The 18,411-nt window shown below is 38.4% G+C and overlaps 1 protein-coding gene across 1 annotated transcript; it reads left to right on the plus strand.

The window, feature by feature from the left end:
* The first annotated feature begins 3 nt into the window (after positions 1-3).
* Positions 4-13,543, plus strand: LOC135463798 (myosin heavy chain-like). Its single transcript, XM_064741238.1, has 12 exons — positions 4-100; positions 500-642; positions 1,411-1,480; positions 2,005-2,103; positions 3,066-3,144; positions 5,263-5,377; positions 6,645-6,829; positions 7,302-7,457; positions 7,983-8,144; positions 8,553-8,711; positions 9,805-9,972; positions 10,787-13,543. Exons 3-12 carry the CDS (start codon positions 1,413-1,415, stop codon positions 10,961-10,963), a joined length of 1,368 nt encoding a protein of 455 aa, XP_064597308.1. The 5' UTR covers positions 4-100; positions 500-642; positions 1,411-1,412; the 3' UTR covers positions 10,964-13,543.
* The last annotated feature ends 4,868 nt before the right edge of the window (positions 13,544-18,411 follow it).

Below are 18,411 nucleotides of genomic sequence, written 5' to 3' on the forward strand. Positions count from 1 at the left end.
TGACAACGCACTGGCGCGTCGTAACTTGTCAAAATTGACATGTTTACGTGAGAAATCGGCCAAAGGTTTTTTGTTCATCTTGGAAAGACTGCAACTTCGGGTAAAGGTTTAACTTTAACATTATCTGCAAACTATGCACAATACACCAGACTTGATGTAAAAGGGAATTTAAACTGGCAGTTCGAATGTTGCGTGCAGCCTGCGACGGAATGGCCGGGCAAGGCAGTGCGCGCATGTAACTACTGACACCGGTATTTATTATATGTGCTGCTCGAGATAGTGAGTTTTTTCTTCACTTTAACTTTTAAATATTTCTTGAGACGCTTTTTGTCCTAGATAGGAATGGTGGATCCTATCATTTATTCACTAAATTTATTTACTTGTACCGGTATATACCTGCAGGCCTGTATAATGTACAACTGTACTGTACGTAATAGTACGCCAAAATTGTGAACAGGCTTGTGCATGCAGTTCTTTCATACTTCTGTTTGTCTGACAGGGAAGTTTGTGTGCTGACTGACAGGCTATGGCGGGGAAGATCTCACACACCAGACCACAGACACCTGATGTCTTGGGCTGGAGTCAATCGCTCAGACCGCTGAGGTCGCGCTCTTCCATCACCAAGCAGAACTGGTGCACGAGGTAAGTGTAAAACTGTCATATTGGTAAAACCTTCTGCTGCCAGGGTAGATCACTGAGGAATAAACTGAAATGCCAGCCTGTTGCATTTTATGTAGAAAGACTTTTTTTTTAAATTTTTACCATGTTTACAAGCTTAATGGTGGATGCATACAGAACAGCAATTGAGAGTTTGATTGATTGATTGAAATTGCTGCTTAACAACATGATGATGTCTGTGATGAAGTTTACGGGTGCAGTTATATAGATCTTTTCAGTAAGACAGCCAGGAAAAATACAATGCAATGTACTTAATTCGTACCAGTCAACATGGATGAAAAAAAGTGCCCCCTCGAATGTTATACCAGATAGGAAAACTGCCTGTTTGCTGTCAGCAATAGTGTACTAGTTGGATTTGTATAATTTTCAGCTTTTCAGATAGTCACAGTGCTCCCGTACAGCTTACATGATGTATTCTGTACAACCGCGGAACTATGGTATACTAAATGTACTTCATTCTGTCATTTCTTGCTGGAGCCGATTGACAGATGAATGTGATGAGGTCGCAAGCCAAAATATAGCTCCTGCTACTCCAGGTTTAAGGTCTGGAGGTTTAATTGTTAGTTACTTTGTGCTTGCCAGCCAAATCCCTGTCTCAGGATACTCTAGTTTCCCTCACATATCAGTGTGAGTCAAATAAATAAATATAAAGGACCAAAACTTAAGTACTGTTGGTATAATTTGCCCCATTTTTCCAGTGCTATATCTTATGTTGACATTCTCTATTAACAGATATGACAAGGAAGAGTGACAGCTTAAGAAAAAGCACAGGAAGCCTGGCAGCAAACTTTGGCATTAACGGGTTTGTCTTTGTTCAATATTCTTGAAAACCATGTTTTAAAAGCATTCTTGTTAATAATTTATTTGTTGGATGACTAATGCCGTATCATAACAGTGTAGTCTGCAAAAAAAAAAAAAAAAAAAAATACAGATTTGATTCAATATAAAATTTATATTCCAGTAATACGCACAACATGCATACATACTGTATTCAAGCCTATTTGTGTGTAAGTGTAAGTGTACATGTAAGTGAGTGTACATGTAAATGTAAATGAGTGCACATGTACATGTAAATGAGTGTACATGTACATGTAAATGAGTGTACATGTACTTATAAATGAGTGGATATAAATGCTGGGAACATTATATATAAAGCAGATGTATACATGCATCAGAGATTCGTTGAAAGTCATCAAATAAAATAACAAATGCTTTTAATCATATTTATTGTAATATCTACCATGCCTGTTCTACTCTTCTTTCTGGCAGTTCACTGTCAGATCTGAAAACATTATATCTCTATTTTTTTATTTTTGTGAATTACAGGAAAATACCGAAGTCTGAAGAGCTGTCTAATATTGAAGGAGAATACATCAAAAATCTTCAGCAACAGATTTACTTTCTGGAGCTGGAAGCAAACTATTTATATCCTTTTTGAATTTTTTCAATAGCATGTGATGCTTTGACTTAGCTGGTATCCTACTCGTAGATAAATGTGAGTATATGTGTAGGTTTCAGTCTAGGTCTTCTGGCATAGATATCTGCCCCTAAATGGATTACATCTGTACTTGATTTTGTAATTTCATTGTCAGTCTCGGTACGTCACCACTTTTCTTTGCTAATTATGAAAACACAATAATCTTTTATTGTTGCTCTTGGCCCCCAGTTTTAACTGGGTACGGTTTTTCCAATCTCAGTGTTCTTGGTGTCAACAGCTTTACAGATCACAATTATTCAATACGACATGAGTCTCTAAACGGATGAATAATATAACTGTGTATTGTGAGAGCACAAACCTCTGCACTGTAGACAAAGGACCCGTACTCTTTGTTTTGTGTTGGATCCCTCGTCAGTAAAGAACCATTTGAAAAATTCCTGGGTTCGGATCTAGATTCAGATTTACACCAAATTAGTGGACTGGTGGTTCAGACCCAAAGCCAATCACTGTACATATACACAATTTTTTCCAAAACTGTTTAAAGATTTTTCAGTATTATTTATTTATTTATTTATTTGATGGGTGTTTTACACCGTACTCAAGAATATTTCACTGACTGCGGGCCAGCATTATGGTGGGAGTAAACGGGCAGAGCCCAGGGGAAACCCATGACCATCCGCAGGTTGCTGTCAGACCTTCCCACTTACGACCGGAGAGGAAGCCAGCATGAGCTGTACTTGAACTCACAGCGACCGCATTGGTGAGAGGCTTCTCGATCATTATGCTGTGCTAGTGCACTAACCAACTGAGCCAAGGAGGCCCCTTTCAGTATTGTAAAGTAATATATATTGGCATGTACCAGTATAGTCAGATGTCATGTGTCATGTTAATGATTGTGTGGGTGTTTGGCTGTGTTGGATTGGAGTTACCTTCCTTAACAGTGCAGCAAGCGTGAGCAGGCGAAGAAGGCCACAGACATGCATCCTCAGATGAAGACAGAAGCTGAGAGGATGCTGTCAAAACTACGGGTAATTATACGCCATTAGGTCTTGTTTATAGACATACATGTAAGATATATATATACTGAGAAGAGTTTGTGTATCTTCCTATATTATAAGGCGTCAGAAGCATTTAAGTTTGATCGCCGCGGTGGCGTAGTGATCAGAGCGTCCGCCTGAGAGTCAAAAGTCATCGGATTAAACCTGGGTCAAGTCATGTTAAAAATGGCACTTGTTGCTGCCTCGCTTGGGGCTCAGCACTGAGAGGTTAGAGCAAGAAAACAGGACTGGTTGGCCCGGTGTCAGTGTAACATGACTGTTCGGGGTGTCATGTCTGGTGTTTTCGGCACAGCACTTCAGTGGCGACAGCGCTTTAGTATGGATTCACCTCCCTGCAAGAAGACATGAATTATGTACTCACGCCTAATGATTCTTGATTGTCATATGACTGGAAAATTATTAAAACTGACATAAAAACCCAGCAGTACCTAACTTTGTAATACTTACATTAAATTTACCTAAGTGACATTTCTTTATGAAATGAAATATTTAAGGACAAGACAGTGTTTAAGCTGAGGTGCTTTCTTTGACGTCTGTACTAACTAGGTCAGCACTGCTCTCATCTGATAAGTCACCAGTACAAAATTGAAGCATAAAATCCAGTGACAGTCGAATACCTAGATCAGCCTTACTGGTGCATTTTATTTATTTATTTCTATTTGTGTCAGAATTGAGCATGAATCCAGTTGTACAACAATCCTATTGTAATTTTATAAATATTTAATAGGGGTCAGAATTACAGATACTGGCACAGCTGAAGGCAACGATCTGAATGAGGAATACCCTAGCCGTGCATCTGCAGGCTACTTGTAAACTGTATAAATGATATAGTAGGCCTTCTGTATGAACAGTTCAGTCAGTGGAAGAAATATCCTTCCAGTATGTCCAATCTCCGAGAAAGCGAAGTAATCATTTGGGTTATAATCGAAGTCCACAACTTTAATCTGCGATAGGCTACTACTTAGACTATTACACGGAAAATACCTTTGATGTTAGAGAACTATAGAGTAACTGTGACATCACCTTGCTGTCGATAATGGAGACACGCTGAATCTGTGACAAGACGAAGTTTAACTAAACTTTTGCAGGTTTGAAAAAAAATTTAAGAAAATTTTTAATGCTGGTTTAAGAAACTTTGAACGGTAGTCTTTCAGTGGACATAAACATTAGTAAGGTGCTGTCTTTCACTTTAAATGCTATTTTGTAAGGTGAAGATTGTGTGAGCCTCTACTTTTTCAAGCAGTCTTTATGGATTATGATCTGTGGACTCTTTTGTATTGGAGGGACCTCATTGGCTCAGATGTTTAATACACTGGCTGAGTGCTACTATCATGACAATCAGAAACTTGACCACTGAGGTCGCAGGTTCAAATCCAGCTCTAGCTTCTTTGGCCGCGGTTTTAAGTCAGGAGGTTTGTCAGGTACCTAGAAAAAGTTGGTGCTACAATCTGGTTTTCTCCATTCAGGACTTTCTAAGACAATTCTTTGGCATTAAAGGTGGAGAAAACATAAAAATGACATAAAGTTCAGATGAAAGAGTGCAAAAAGTTATTCCTAAATGTGGTCTTCAATATTTTTTCTGATTTTTTGTGAAGGAGAAAAGGACATAGTTATAGTCTGTGCTTAATAATGTCATAAATGAGGATGTAACACAGGTTTTTACACTAGAATTTGTTCTTTTCAGCTAACAAATGTATTAAACCTCAATTTGGATCATATTTATATTTTTAATATGTTCATAAATTATCATAATTTAGGTTAAATGCATCTGTTTTGATATAAACAACAAATTTACATTCAAATAAATTTATTAGACAAGCATAATGGAGACACACTGAATGCAACAACAGTAAACACCAAAAGTTGGTCCCAAATACCCACCGTACAAAAATATTCTCCAAAAATATTAAAGATCATATTTGCAAATAAACTTTGACTCGCTTTCATGTGATTTTGGAATCATGTTTAGGTTTTCTTCTCCTTTAAGCATTAAACACCAATCAAATATATAAATCTTTCTTATCTAGTGAAGCGTATGCTTTGTGAAATTTTAAAGGCTGCCATGATGGATTACATTTGTCTTTGTAGCAAATGCAGAAAGAGATGGATGGGATGAACCTGGAGATTCAGAGGAAGGACTCGAGTCTGACAATTACATCCACGGAGAAAGAAAGAATACAGGAGAGGCTACACGCTGAGGAGAGTAAGTCGGCTTTTATTAGTTACATGGTTACTCAGTTACAGGATACAGAATTATATTGTGGCAGTGTAACCATCTTGAGTATGAGTTTTAACTTCAAGTCAAAAGTCAAATAAATAAGTAAATATAAATGGATGAAGCTACCCATTGGTGAGAGAATAGTATTCAGGCTAAACAAGTTTGGTCAGACAGAGCTGTGTCAGCTGAAAAAATAACAAAGTGACCAATATTGTCCATTGTCAACTCTTATTAAATGACGTCTAATAAATGAAAGGAAAATAAAAAATAAAAAAAAATTCCTGAACACTAGAACTGACCCGTATTGAGAGGTGACGAAAATGTTCTCAAAGGTTTGAATAGACGGTTAAGGTGAGGTTTATGAAAGCCACTCAGTTCACAACCTCTGAATTGAGGTGTAAAATATAGGGTATGGGATAAGTGGGATCTTTCAGATTTCTTTGGTAAAACAAACCAGTGATCGTCCCCTCTTTTTGTGTATGATACGACCTACTGACTTGTCCTGTAATAGTCACATGTAAACTATTCTTTAGTGCAAGAAAATGAGAGACAATAATTTTAAACAAGAAGAAAACTTAAATTGCAAACAAATACCATTGAAAAGAGTATGCATTTCCTCGCATGTACATGCCATTAAAAAAAATTCTAATATGTACCTGAAGATGATAAATTATAGATAAAGTCAGCGCCAAAATCTGATGTGGGTGACTCCATTTTGCCTAAAAACTAGTCCTGAAGTCTTCTGTGTTAGGAGGAGAATCTGGTACATTGTTGGTACATTTCTGTTAGAACTCTTCTTCCCAGAAGGTAGCGAACAGTACAGTTCATTTTCCGATTGATGATCGTGAATCCGGAATGTTGGACGTAGGTTCCGAGTTTATACGAACAAGCCGGTAGTTTTAATGACTCTCATTGGCTGAGAGGCAACACACCCCCAGCATGAATTACAGCATGTTAAAGATGGACGATGGGATGGACTCAGCGATTTATGCCAGCTATGCTGTTTTCAGACTTTACATGTATGGCGAGGAAAAATCTCAAAATTATGAAGCAGGCACCACCAGATAGAAAAATATGTGCTCTATCCAGCCCATTGTGTCATGTTTTTAAGCTTTCTTCTCCTTTAACTTTTTCTCATAAACCTTCTCATCAGAAATGATAAGTTTCACATGTAACAAAAGTCAGTTGCTTATTCAATCTGCAACAAGGTACACAAATTCAGTTCTTGATTTTATTATAAACACTGTTACAGCTGCCCACAGCCGAGACAAGCGGATGCTAATGGATGAAATCATTGAGCTGAAGAAGGAGAAAGACTTGATAGAGAGGAAAAGCTCTCAGAAAGACAGCACATTGATGGAGATGAAAGCAGAGCTAGAGAGGACAAGCACAGCCTTGAAATCTGCAGAGCTCAAAATTGCCACGCTCAAGAACCAGGTAAAGTCTAGGCATGGTGACGTCATATAGTGACGCTAACTATAGAACCAAATTAATAACATTGTGTGATGAAAATTAAGACCTGCAGATTGCAAATGTGTATTGTTTTTGCTATAAGTTTAAGTTATTTTTGTATGAGTGTATGCTGGTCATGAAAAGTCATGAAATGAGATTCTCTGACTGAGCGGATATGACAGTTAGCCAATATGGTATGTATACTGCTTACATGGTTTATGACATCAGATTGAAAACACAGAATAAGTTCCTTTATATTTATGAATTTTGACTATTAATTAAGGCTAATTTGTTATCAATTTTAAACAAAGGCAACACCAATTTCATAAATTGTTGTTCTCTCTATGGGTGGGAATTTGTTTTCGTTACAAAACTTTCCAGCTTGTATCGAAATTGTCCACTACTTAGGTTAAAGCAGTTAATAAATGTACATGTGTTTGATTGTGTGATCGTACAGCTGGAGCAGCGATCAGAACAGCAGAAGATGACACAGTTTGCCCTGGAGGAGAAAAGAACAGAGCTGCTATCCTCAGAGACAAGGCTTAAGGATCTGGAGGAGAAGTATTACAACAACACCATCCAGCTACAGGACAAAGTCACCTCTGACCTCAGGGTAAGACATGCTCTGATTGGCTGGCCCTGGAAGCAATCAGGCTACTGCAGTGTAATGATACTCCCATTGGCTGGCCATGGAACCAATCAGATTGCAGTGTAATCTGCATGCATGGTCATCTTAATTATTTGATAGACTACATGGCTATGAATTTCACTTGAATTAATTAAGAACATTCTGTAAGTGAAGTTATGTATTTGTGCAGGACCAGATTTGTGTGTTTGTTGTGTGCAATATTTGTGCAGGACCAGATTCAAATGTTTGTTGTGTGCAATATTTGTGCAGGACCAGATTTGCGTGTTTGTTGTGTGCAATATTTGTGCAGGACCAGATTCAAATGTTTGTTGTGTGCAATATTTGTGCAGGACCAGATTTGCGTGTTTGTTGTGTGCAGTATTGGTGCAGGACCAGATTCAAATGTTTGTTGTGTGCAATATTTGTGCAGGACCAGATTTGTGTGTTTGTTGTGTGCAGTATTGGTGCAGGACCAGATTCGAGTGTTTATTGCATGCAATATTTGTACAGGACCAGATTCGTGTGTTAAGTCAAAAGCTGAAGGAGTCTGAGCTGGCCAGAGAACAGGAGAGGTATTTACGGTCAAAGATATCAGATGATACATCCAGTATGGTCCGAGAAAACACACTCCTTAACCAGCAAGTCCTTGAGCTACAGAAACAGTTAGAGAGGGTAAGAACTCCATGCTTACAAAGCGCAGTTTTACAACAACATGACATGTTGGTGTCTCTCTGTGACAAGATTTTCCTACTTGTCTGTCCTTTAATATTGAATCATGTTTAGATGCACTACAGGCAGAATGTTTTTATTTTCCTTTTTCCTAAAAACCTATTTTCATAAGCTTATTTTAACTTTTGCCTTAAAGCAACATTACATCACAAACAGATCTTGCATCTTCCCAAATTGCAATGTTTGTTTACTTATTTGATTATGGTGGCAGGAAACCATCCACAGGTTGCTGACAGACCTTCCTAAGCATGACCAGAGAGGAAGCCAGCATAAGCTAAACTTGAACGCACAGCGACTGCATTGGTGATAATCTCCTGGGTCATTGTGCATTTTTTTATTTTTATTTTTCAGGAGAAGGGTCTACGAGAGGGTAATGAGGAGAGGCGGTCTCACAGCATCGCAGAGCTCGTTACAATCAAGGATCGAGAGAAGTCTGTCAGACTAGAGCTGGAGCAAGTCAAGGAGCAGCTGAAACGCGAACAAGAGAGGTGCCAGTTCTACCTGGAGAAAGTGAGTTATACACACATATAGACAAGCAAATGTCACAATACAAAGGGAGGTAATTCAGATGGCTGTTTTGATTGGACAGACTACTTGAACGGTTTTAAATCACAGTAGAACACATTGTTTTCTTCCGTGACATTGCAGAGCTTGTGTTCCACATAGGTGCTTAATGAGCGCACATACACAAGGAATTGTAGCGCAGTAAAGGTAAGTACAAAAGTGTTCATACGTTTGGACTGCATTGTTTTCAGCGGGAGGGAGTTTTATGAGTATTCTTTAATTAGGGTGACATTCAGGATAGATTATGCGAGGAATATTGTTCAAGGACTTACTGTTTAAGACGATCATTCTCTCTGAGACGTTGCAGTCTCTGTTTCAGCTGTCTCTAGTTTGGGTGTCAGTTTAAATAATAAAGTCCGTCAGGGCTCTCATGACAGACGGTGGTTTACTTGAGATATCACTCTTTTTCTTTCTTCCCATAAACCCAACAGACGTCATATTGGTTAAAAAAACATTTTTCTATTGTGCACTGACTCCCTGCCACTTATCAGACCCTTTAGTTTGCGTGTTCGATTCCAGCTCTTGTTGCTTTAGCTCTGTCATTGCACCTGACAAAGGGCAGCTATTTACTTTAGGCCCCAGGACACAAAGCTGTCTTAGACTGAAGTCAGACTTAGTCTGAACTTGTGGTATAATTCCTGAACTTATATTTGAGGTGGAATGCAAATTTTCAATTTTGTCATGAATGTCTGGAAGAATCACCAAAGGTGAGCCACATTTGTAGAATCGCAGTAAGACAAAGTCTAAGACAACTTCATGATTCTGGGTCCATGTCCTCAGGGGCCACCAGTCTTATTTGTCAAGTGTCTTAAGGCTTAAGTCAAAAATTCAAACACAGTTACATGTGAAATGTTTTGCACGCTGATTCTGTACTGTAAAACAATGAACTAGTGACAATTTGAGTTATTTCCTGTTTTGACTTTGTAGTTTTAAGCACTTGCAATTTATGACTTAAGTCTTAAGTTGCTTGAAAAATAGGAGCCCTGGTTAATTATCTCCTCTGATAAAACTGACCATGAAATACAATTCACCTTTACAGCTTACAAAAGAGGAGAACCTCATCTCAGCTCATGAGTCTCAGCTGACCACGGCCAAATCCCGTCAGTCAGAACTGGAGGGTCAGTTTGTTGTGTTGGACGCAGAGAACGCTCAGCTGAGGAAGGACAAGATGCTGTTGGTGGACCATGTGGCTGATCTGCAAAGGAAGGTGAGCTCAAAGTGAAAGTGAAAGTGAAAGCTAGCTGGAAGTGAAAGCATGCATGAGCATGTTAAACCTGGAAGAGTGGTAGGAACATAAGCATACATGTATGCGACACATGACACTAATTTCGCCAATTCATAATACTTTGAGAATTAAAATATTGGTTGATCATCTTTATCTCTGTGAGGAGAGGCAAATGAAATACATATTCTGAGAAAAAAAAAAAATGTTTCAAGCAGTACATGCATCAGTTTGCACTCCACCTTCAGAAACCTTCTTGTGTAAAAGTTTCTCAGTTTACACTCCAGTTTCCTCCATCCATACAAACCTGATCATTGCCGTATAAGTGAAAAAAATTCTTGAGTACTGGTAATTATGAAAAACAGCCATCATTTCTGCCTTTCACGAGAAAATTTTTCTGGCGTTCATCCTGCATTGTAAAATATTCTGTGTATTATGTACATTTTTACCGTTTTGAGTATTTGAACAAGTTTAAGCTATGGTTGTAGCTGTAGGCCTTCAGAGACTTGCGTATATAGCGTGATGTCGCATATGATGTCTTGTATGACCATGGAATGTTGAATTTGACTAAACTTCTATTATGACATCATTCCGCACATAAATAAAATATTTGTTATTGACGTCTTGGTGTTTGGGTGTGAGGTATCCAAATCTAATATCAAAAGTGACATCTAACTGAGTGAAATAACACTTTGATTCAGTAAAGGAAATCCTGACATTTCACCTTGTTATAAATACTAATAAATATATATGTCATGTATGTGAGTCACAGTAAATGACAACTGGTTGTGTGTTACAGCTGGAGGACTCGGAGAGGGAGTCGTTACGGATGGGCGGTGAGATCCAGGCTCTGCAGAAGCGACTCAACGGGCTGGAGCACCTGAAGGACTTGGAGAGGACACTACAGAGCCAGAGGTGGGAGGAGTTTGGTCAGTTGGCGGAGAACATGAGGACACTGTCCCAGCACCATGGCTAGTCGCCGCTCTGCAAACATGGACTTTCATAAACATGTTCTCAGAACAACCATGCGCCTGTACAGAGCAGCCACGAACCATCCACAAAACAACCACGGACCTCTACAGAACAGCCACAAACCATCTACAGAACATCCACGAACCTCTACAAAACAGCCACAAACCTCTACAGAACAGCCCCGAACCTCTACAGAACAGCCATGCACCTCTACAGAACAGCCAAAAACCATCTACAGAACATCCACAAACCTCTACAAAACAGCCGCGAACCTCTACAGAACAGCCACGAACCATCTACAGAACATCCACGAACCTCTACAGAACAGCCACGAACCTCTACAGAACAGCCCCGAACCTCTACAGAACAGCCATGCACGTCAACAGAACATCCACAAACCTTACAGAACATCCACGAACCTCTACAGAGCAGCCACAAACCATCTACAAAACAACCATGGACCTCTGAAATAACACCCACAAACCATCTACAGAACATCCACGAACCTCTACAGAACAGCCATGAACCTTTACAGAACAGCCATAAACCTTTACAGAACAGCCACAAACCTATACAGAGCAGCCATGAACCTCAACAGAACAGCCACGAACCTCAACAGCACATCCACGAACCTCTACAGAACAGCTATGCATCTCTACAGATCAGCCACGAACCATCTACAGAACAACTACGAACCTCTACAGATCAGCCACGAACCATCTACAGAACAACCACGAACCTCTACAGAACAGCCACGAACCCCTACAGAACAGCTACATACCTCTAAAGAACAACCACAAACCTCTAGAGAACAGCCATGAACCTATCCAGAATAGCCACAATCCTCTAGAGAATAACCATATGAACTGCCAGATAGCAGCGATGGACTGATAGACCAGACAAGAGTTCTTTAAGTATAGTGGGTATTCAGCCTGATATTTTGTCGAGATGAATAATATTTTGACGAGCCTGAAGCATAAATTTGTTAGACCATTGTCTTGTGTGGCCATTTGCCGTTATCTGGCTTGTTTGCTTCAATACCATAAACATATATTAAATATTTTTTGCACTTTGAACATCTGCCTATATGTGTGAATATCATGTTGAAATTGAAGTTTTCATTCTAACTGTTAAACTGTGAATCAAATTTTAATTTTCCAACTCAGAGAAGTGTGTGATATCAGGATTAAGATCTCTTAATCGGGTTGTGTAGCCTATTTGTTTCTTAGGCTGTAAAGACAGTAAATGTACAGGCTTATAAATATACTCATTTTAGTCGTTGTCAAAAATTTAGGTCAAATAAAGCCTTTGTGGCTAACACTCGAGGTGTCGCTATGCAGCTTATAGTGCCTTGCCTGCACAGCTTATAGTGCCTTGCTTGCACAGCTTATAGTGCCTCGCTAGATCCACAGTAAATCTTCAGCCTTTTCAACCAGGAAAGCATTTTGATCAGCAGAATTTATGCATACAATTATTATGAAAATGATGCTAAAAATGATCTGTTTGTGTCATAAAGAGTGCAAGTTTCATAAAGCAGTGCAAAGTATTTCTCTACACCCCGTAATCTCCTCAGTATGTTTGGGAATATTGCTTACAGGGGTGGTTGAAAAGGTTGGTAAATTAGGCGTAAATACAAGTGATACCAGATATTAACCCATGGATTATAAACGTGTGAATGTAGTTTTGTCAATAGACGTCCATGCGTCTCAGTCTCCATGGGACGTACTGTCCTATCAGTCCATTCTGCAGAGGTCAGCTTATTTCATGCGCATGTAATTTGAAAGCCCCTAACTATTGTCTTAAGCATGTCAAGCGTGTATAATGACAGATTTGGACACAATGATGCATGTAATTTGAAAGCCTCCAACTATTGTCTCAAGCATGTCAATTGTGTATAATGACAGATTTTTACACAATGGTGTATGGCAAGCAAGTCATTTAGAATGCTTGGAATTGGTATTTTAAAAACATCTTAAATACTTCTTTTTTTTAGTGTATAAGCTCATATTTATTAGGTTACTTTTTAGCCTTCTGTGTTACACTTTCTGTGGGAAAGTTTGTCAACAATCTGTGGATGGTTGTAGGTTTCCCCCAGGGGTCTACCCGTTTTCCTCCCACCATAATGCTGGCTGCCGTTGTATAAGTGAAATATTCTTGTGTATGATGTAAAACACCAATGAGATAAATAGCTCTACTTTCTGCATCACTGTGCTCTACATCAACACATATCTATCAGGTGTGACACAAATGGTGCATACAAATGAGGGACCAAATTTGAGGATGTGCAAGTATTACTTAAAATGTTTTGAATTTTATGAACACGAGAATAGTTCAGAAAAAAATTCCAGATGTTAACTGTGAAAAATTAGCAATTTTTTTTTTTTGTACAAGCCCATAATGTTTTGATTTATGCATGCCATAGAATAATCGGCAGTAAATCTTGCCAGCCTTTGACTTGATCATTGGTCAATCATTACCATGTATGTTGTGCCAGCCTTCGACTTGATCATTGGTCAGTCATTACCATGTATGTTGTGCCAGCCTTCGACTTGATCATTGGTCAATCATTACCATGTATGTTGTGCCAGCCTTCGACTTGATCATTGGTCAGTCATTATCATGTATGTTGTGCCAGCCTTCGACTTGATCATTGGTCAGTCATTATCATGTATGTTGTGCCAGCCTTCGACTTGATCATTGGTCAATCATTACCATGTGCATTGTGCCAGCCTTTGACTTGATCATTGGTCAATTATTACCATGTATGTTGTGCCAGCCTTCGACTTGATCATTGGTCAATCATTACCATGTGCGTTGTGCCAGCCTTTGACTTGATCATTGGTCAGTCATTACCATGTGCGTTGTGCCAGCCTTCGACTTGATCATTGGTCAGGTATTACCATGTATGTTGTGTCAGCCTTTGACTTGGTCATTGGTCAATCATTACCATGTTCATTGTGCCAGCCTTTGACTTGATCATTGGTCAATCATTACCATGTATGTTGTGCCAGCCTTCGACTTGATCATTGGTCAATCATTACCATGTGCGTTGTGCCAGCCTTTGACTTGATCATTGGTCAGTCATTACCATGTACGTTGTGTCAGCCTTTGACTTGATCATTGGTCAATCATTACCATGTACATTGTGCCAGCCTTTGACTTGATCATTGGTCAATCATTACCATGTACGTTGTGCCAGCTGATTCTGAACATCTAACGCTGTCACATCCATTTGAAGTTAGGATGAGTATTGAAACAGTATGTATTTTGTGAGCAGTGCACTTACCACAGAAAATAGACCCATATCGTATATTAGCTACTATACCTGTGCATTCATGAATGGCCAAAGATGACATCTATGGGCAGTTAAAACATTCTTTTTTTTTTTTCATGTTTTATATAAAAAAAGTCCAGCTGACAATTGATTGGCTGTATAATGAATCAAAGCCTGAATACCAAATGACTGGTAGATGTGCTCAATTTGCAACTTTTTTTAAAATTAAATTATACAATGCAATAACATTCCTGGGCAGTGTTTTAAACAGGAAATAAGAAAAGTTACTTTGAACCAAGTTGAAGTCATTGTCTTTGTGAAAGTATAACTGAAAAGGATAGACCTGTTTATTTGACCCTGTTGAGGAATTGAAACAGTTTGACCCAGTGGCAGGCACAATATGGCAGGAACTGACTGCGTTGACCATGCATGGGAATGGGGTGTTCACGAACCTATCAATTTGTTTTCAAAGATTCCTGTATTTAATACACATAAACATAGATGTAATTTTATCCACGATATTGGTTTAACTGGAATTTTGTTTTATTTCCACGTATAACACTGGATGGCCCAAATTATCATAATAGTATTACTTGTATGTAAATAGTTAATTGTTAAAATATTATCTGGATTATTTATTGCCTTGGCTGTAAAGGCCTAAAGGCCAACGCTAAAAACAATTCAAAATATGGAAACTGAAAACCCATCTTTTTGTTCTGTCCAACCTTGATATTTTGACGATTTTTCCTGTTTTTCAAGGCTTTCTGGTCATGTAACTGTCTTCAACAGGAAATAGTTGCTGGGACAGCCCACATTTCCTACGGATTAGACATTTTCAATTTTATTTTTATACCCTCTGACGACATTTGAAGCAGATTTATTCTTCCCGTAAAACAAGAATGTAAAGTGGTGTGGCCACAGACACTGGTATCAGAGTTATCTCCCCTTCCTTTTAACCACCGCTGCAAATGTACCAACTTAGTGTAAAAGATATCTTGACTGAAAGGAAAGGGCCAGGCAACTCTGATACAAGTGGCAGTGATAAATCACGAACAGTCTGAGAAATAATAGGTGCCTGTACTTGATGAAGGTGCAGTATGAATGAATCGGTGTGCCGTCAACCAATTTTGTTGCCCTGATTTTCATGCAAGTACTGGCAGATTTAAATTTTCTTCAGTTTGTTGGTTGGTTTGTTGATTTATTGGACAATGCAGCCTTCAGGCAATAAACGCCAGAATGGAGCTAATTTTTCTTGTTTATCTAAGGTTGACTTTTACACGACATATTTGTCAAAGAACAATTCTGTGATATGTTTATTATTTATTATTTCTTTAATTTTACACAATAAAATTTTTTTTCACAGGTACTTGCTTGAATAGATGTTGAAAACTTTACCACATATTTTCATTCATGTTACTCAAGAAATTTCCTCCGTCCATTTACCCGTCATGCCAGTGGAGCCAATTAAGTGTGTTCGACATAAATTTGATAAAATATGCATGCAGCTTAATATTGTACATTAATATATATATATATATATATATATATATATATATATATATATATATATATAATAGTCTTCAAACCTTTTTTTGGGGCCTAGAATGCTGTACGCTTACCGAATTAAAGCTCTTTTAAAAAGGTAGGTGTCATGAAAATGTCCCATGTTTCCTGGTATCTTATGTTTTTGCCTCTGTGCATGTCCCCCAGTAGAGCAAATTACCTGTAATTTGTGACATGTAGTTCGTATGGATAGTTTATTAGTATTTTACAGGTATGTTAATTGTAGTCCCAATTAAAACACTGTACCACTTATTTTTTAATTAAAGTATTTGTATACCAATATTAAGAAATGTTAGTTGACCTTATGATTTCTACCAATGCAACACCAATTTTAGTTTTTACTTTATGGAGGAATCAACACTAAAAATTTAAATTCAAAAAGAAAAAAAAGCACTTTTTTATTTCTTCCCAGGTTTTCCTGTTTTTGAAGCCTTTCCAATCATGTATTTACCAAATGCATCTTAAACAAGAAAAATTGTGGGGACAGTCCACATTTTTGAACATTTTTAAGTTTTAATGCATTCAGCCCATAAAATTTAATCAAAAATTGTAAACGGTGTGTCTTGATTAGTTGTGGGCTGTTGCCTGACGATTTATGAGTACATGTACTGTTTGTACATATGAAATGAAGGGTATCAATGAAATGTCAGCCAATTTCATTTATGTTATTGACGTTTATGCCATACCCCAGAATGTTTCGATTCTGTGACAGTGTCCTTTTTGGGTCATGCCAAAGACTTTAAAAATGGAACTTGCTGCTCCCTTGCTTGTCACTCAGCAGTCACGGGAGTGAGAGATTAGAGCAAAGAAACATGATTGGTTGGGCTGGTGTCAGTATAATGTAACTGGGTGAGGTGTCATGTCTGGTGTCTTCAGCATAATACTTTAGTTGCTCTGCCTTCTATTGACTCCGCCTCCTCATGTGATTGAAAAATTGAGTATGATTTCAACCCCCAGCATATATAGGTACATCTACAAACAGTGGTCAGGTTTAATCTGTTGGTGGAGGAAACCTGCATGCCAGGAATAGACTACATATTGTCTATCACTAGATAGACAAAGTTCCCGACTTCATGACACAGTAAAGGAAACCTCAAGTGCCAGGTATATACTACATATTGTCTGTATCATTAGGTAGACAAACTTCCTGATTTATTGACACAATGGAGGAAATCCAAGTGCCAGGAATAGACTACATATTGTCTATCATTAGATAGACAAACCTAAAGTGCCAGGTATATACTACGTATTGTCTATATCGTTAGGTAGACAAACTTCCTGACTTCATGATACAGTGGAGGAAACCCGAGTGCCAGGAATAGACTACATATTGTCTATCGTTAGGTAGACAAACTTCCTGACTTAATGACGCAGCGCCAGCCAGAAGAGCTGAACCCGAACACACCTCAATGATTAAACAGCCTTTCAGTCACAGCATGCAAGTGCCTTGAAGTTCTGAACCAGAGCGATCCATTACCAGTTGTTTGGTGTGAGGCTCCTGGGTCATTGTGCTGCACTAGCATGCTATCTACTAGACTATGGAGGCCTTAGCTGGTACTGAATTTAAACACCCATTGTGTAATTTGGAGATCAGCATCTTGGGCACCAGGAGCCAATTCCACAAAGCCAGTTTTGACCTGAAAGAGCTTATTTTTGTGCCCTGTAAATTAAAATTTTGACCACCTCATAACTGGTATCGAAAGACAAATGTGTCAAAATTTCGTCTTCCATTATCAAAAACTAAACACTGTTACAACGTTTTAAGATTTGACTTAAGTCAGAAAGGTTGGCTTCACAGAAAGCATAATTTTATCAGTCAGCACAGAATAACGCCTTCTGAATATGCTGGAGTAAACATCTTGCAAACATGTGAAAAGGTGAAAAAGGAATTACAGTATGCACATTTTGTTAGAGCCATGCACTTATTCCTCCTGATCATTTTCACCAAGTTAACCAGTTACTAAATTCCACATGTACATCCCAGAGCGGTTAAGGTTACTAGAAAATGCTTTACATTGTCACAGGTTATGAATTAATATGCAGGCTTGTAAGCAATTTTTAGCTGTATGCCACCTCATTGTAGGCGTATGCACATGTGTGCTGCCTCACTGAAAGTGGTGTGCTGATTAAGAGTGGAGGAAATGAGGCCACTCACCCACTGGCTAAGAATATACCCAACAAGAACACGACATAATTACTTGTCATTTTCGCCAAAAAATGAAGTAATCAACAAATCAGCAATAAGAATGATTTATGTATTTATCTGATTTGTGTTTTACATTGTATTCAAGAATATTTCACTTATACGACTGCAGCCATTATTGTTGTGAGAGGAAACCGGGGAAGAAACCCAGGACCTTTGGCAAGTTACTGCCAGACTTTCCCAAGTAAGACCAAAGAGGAAGCCAGCATGAGCTGGATCGCATTGGTGAGAGGCTCCTGGGTCATTGCGCCGTGAGTCATTTCTACAGCCTCACTTTATAATAGTCATTTTCTTTTATACATATTTTATTCATTTTATTTGCACTTCTGCTTAAAAATTGAATGCCCTATACGTACAATTTACATACCATTTTATATAAAAGCAAAACGTCCACAGTTGATAAACACGTATA

Source organism: Liolophura sinensis, chromosome 3, assembly GCF_032854445.1.
Source record: "Liolophura sinensis isolate JHLJ2023 chromosome 3, CUHK_Ljap_v2, whole genome shotgun sequence".
Classification (NCBI taxonomy): domain Eukaryota; kingdom Metazoa; phylum Mollusca; class Polyplacophora; order Chitonida; family Chitonidae; genus Liolophura; species Liolophura sinensis.

Bases quoted from the DNA above. Each gene is read 5' to 3' on its own strand.
- LOC135463798 (XM_064741238.1), top strand. From the start codon at position 1,413: ATGACAAGGAAGAGTGACAGCTTAAGAAAAAGCACAGGAAGCCTGGCA. The intron at 8,712-9,804 runs GTGAGTTATACA...TCACCTTTACAG, and splicing joins GCCAGTTCTACCTGGAGAAA to CTTACAAAAGAGGAGAACCT. The intron at 9,973-10,786 runs GTGAGCTCAAAG...TGTGTGTTACAG, and splicing joins TGGCTGATCTGCAAAGGAAG to CTGGAGGACTCGGAGAGGGA.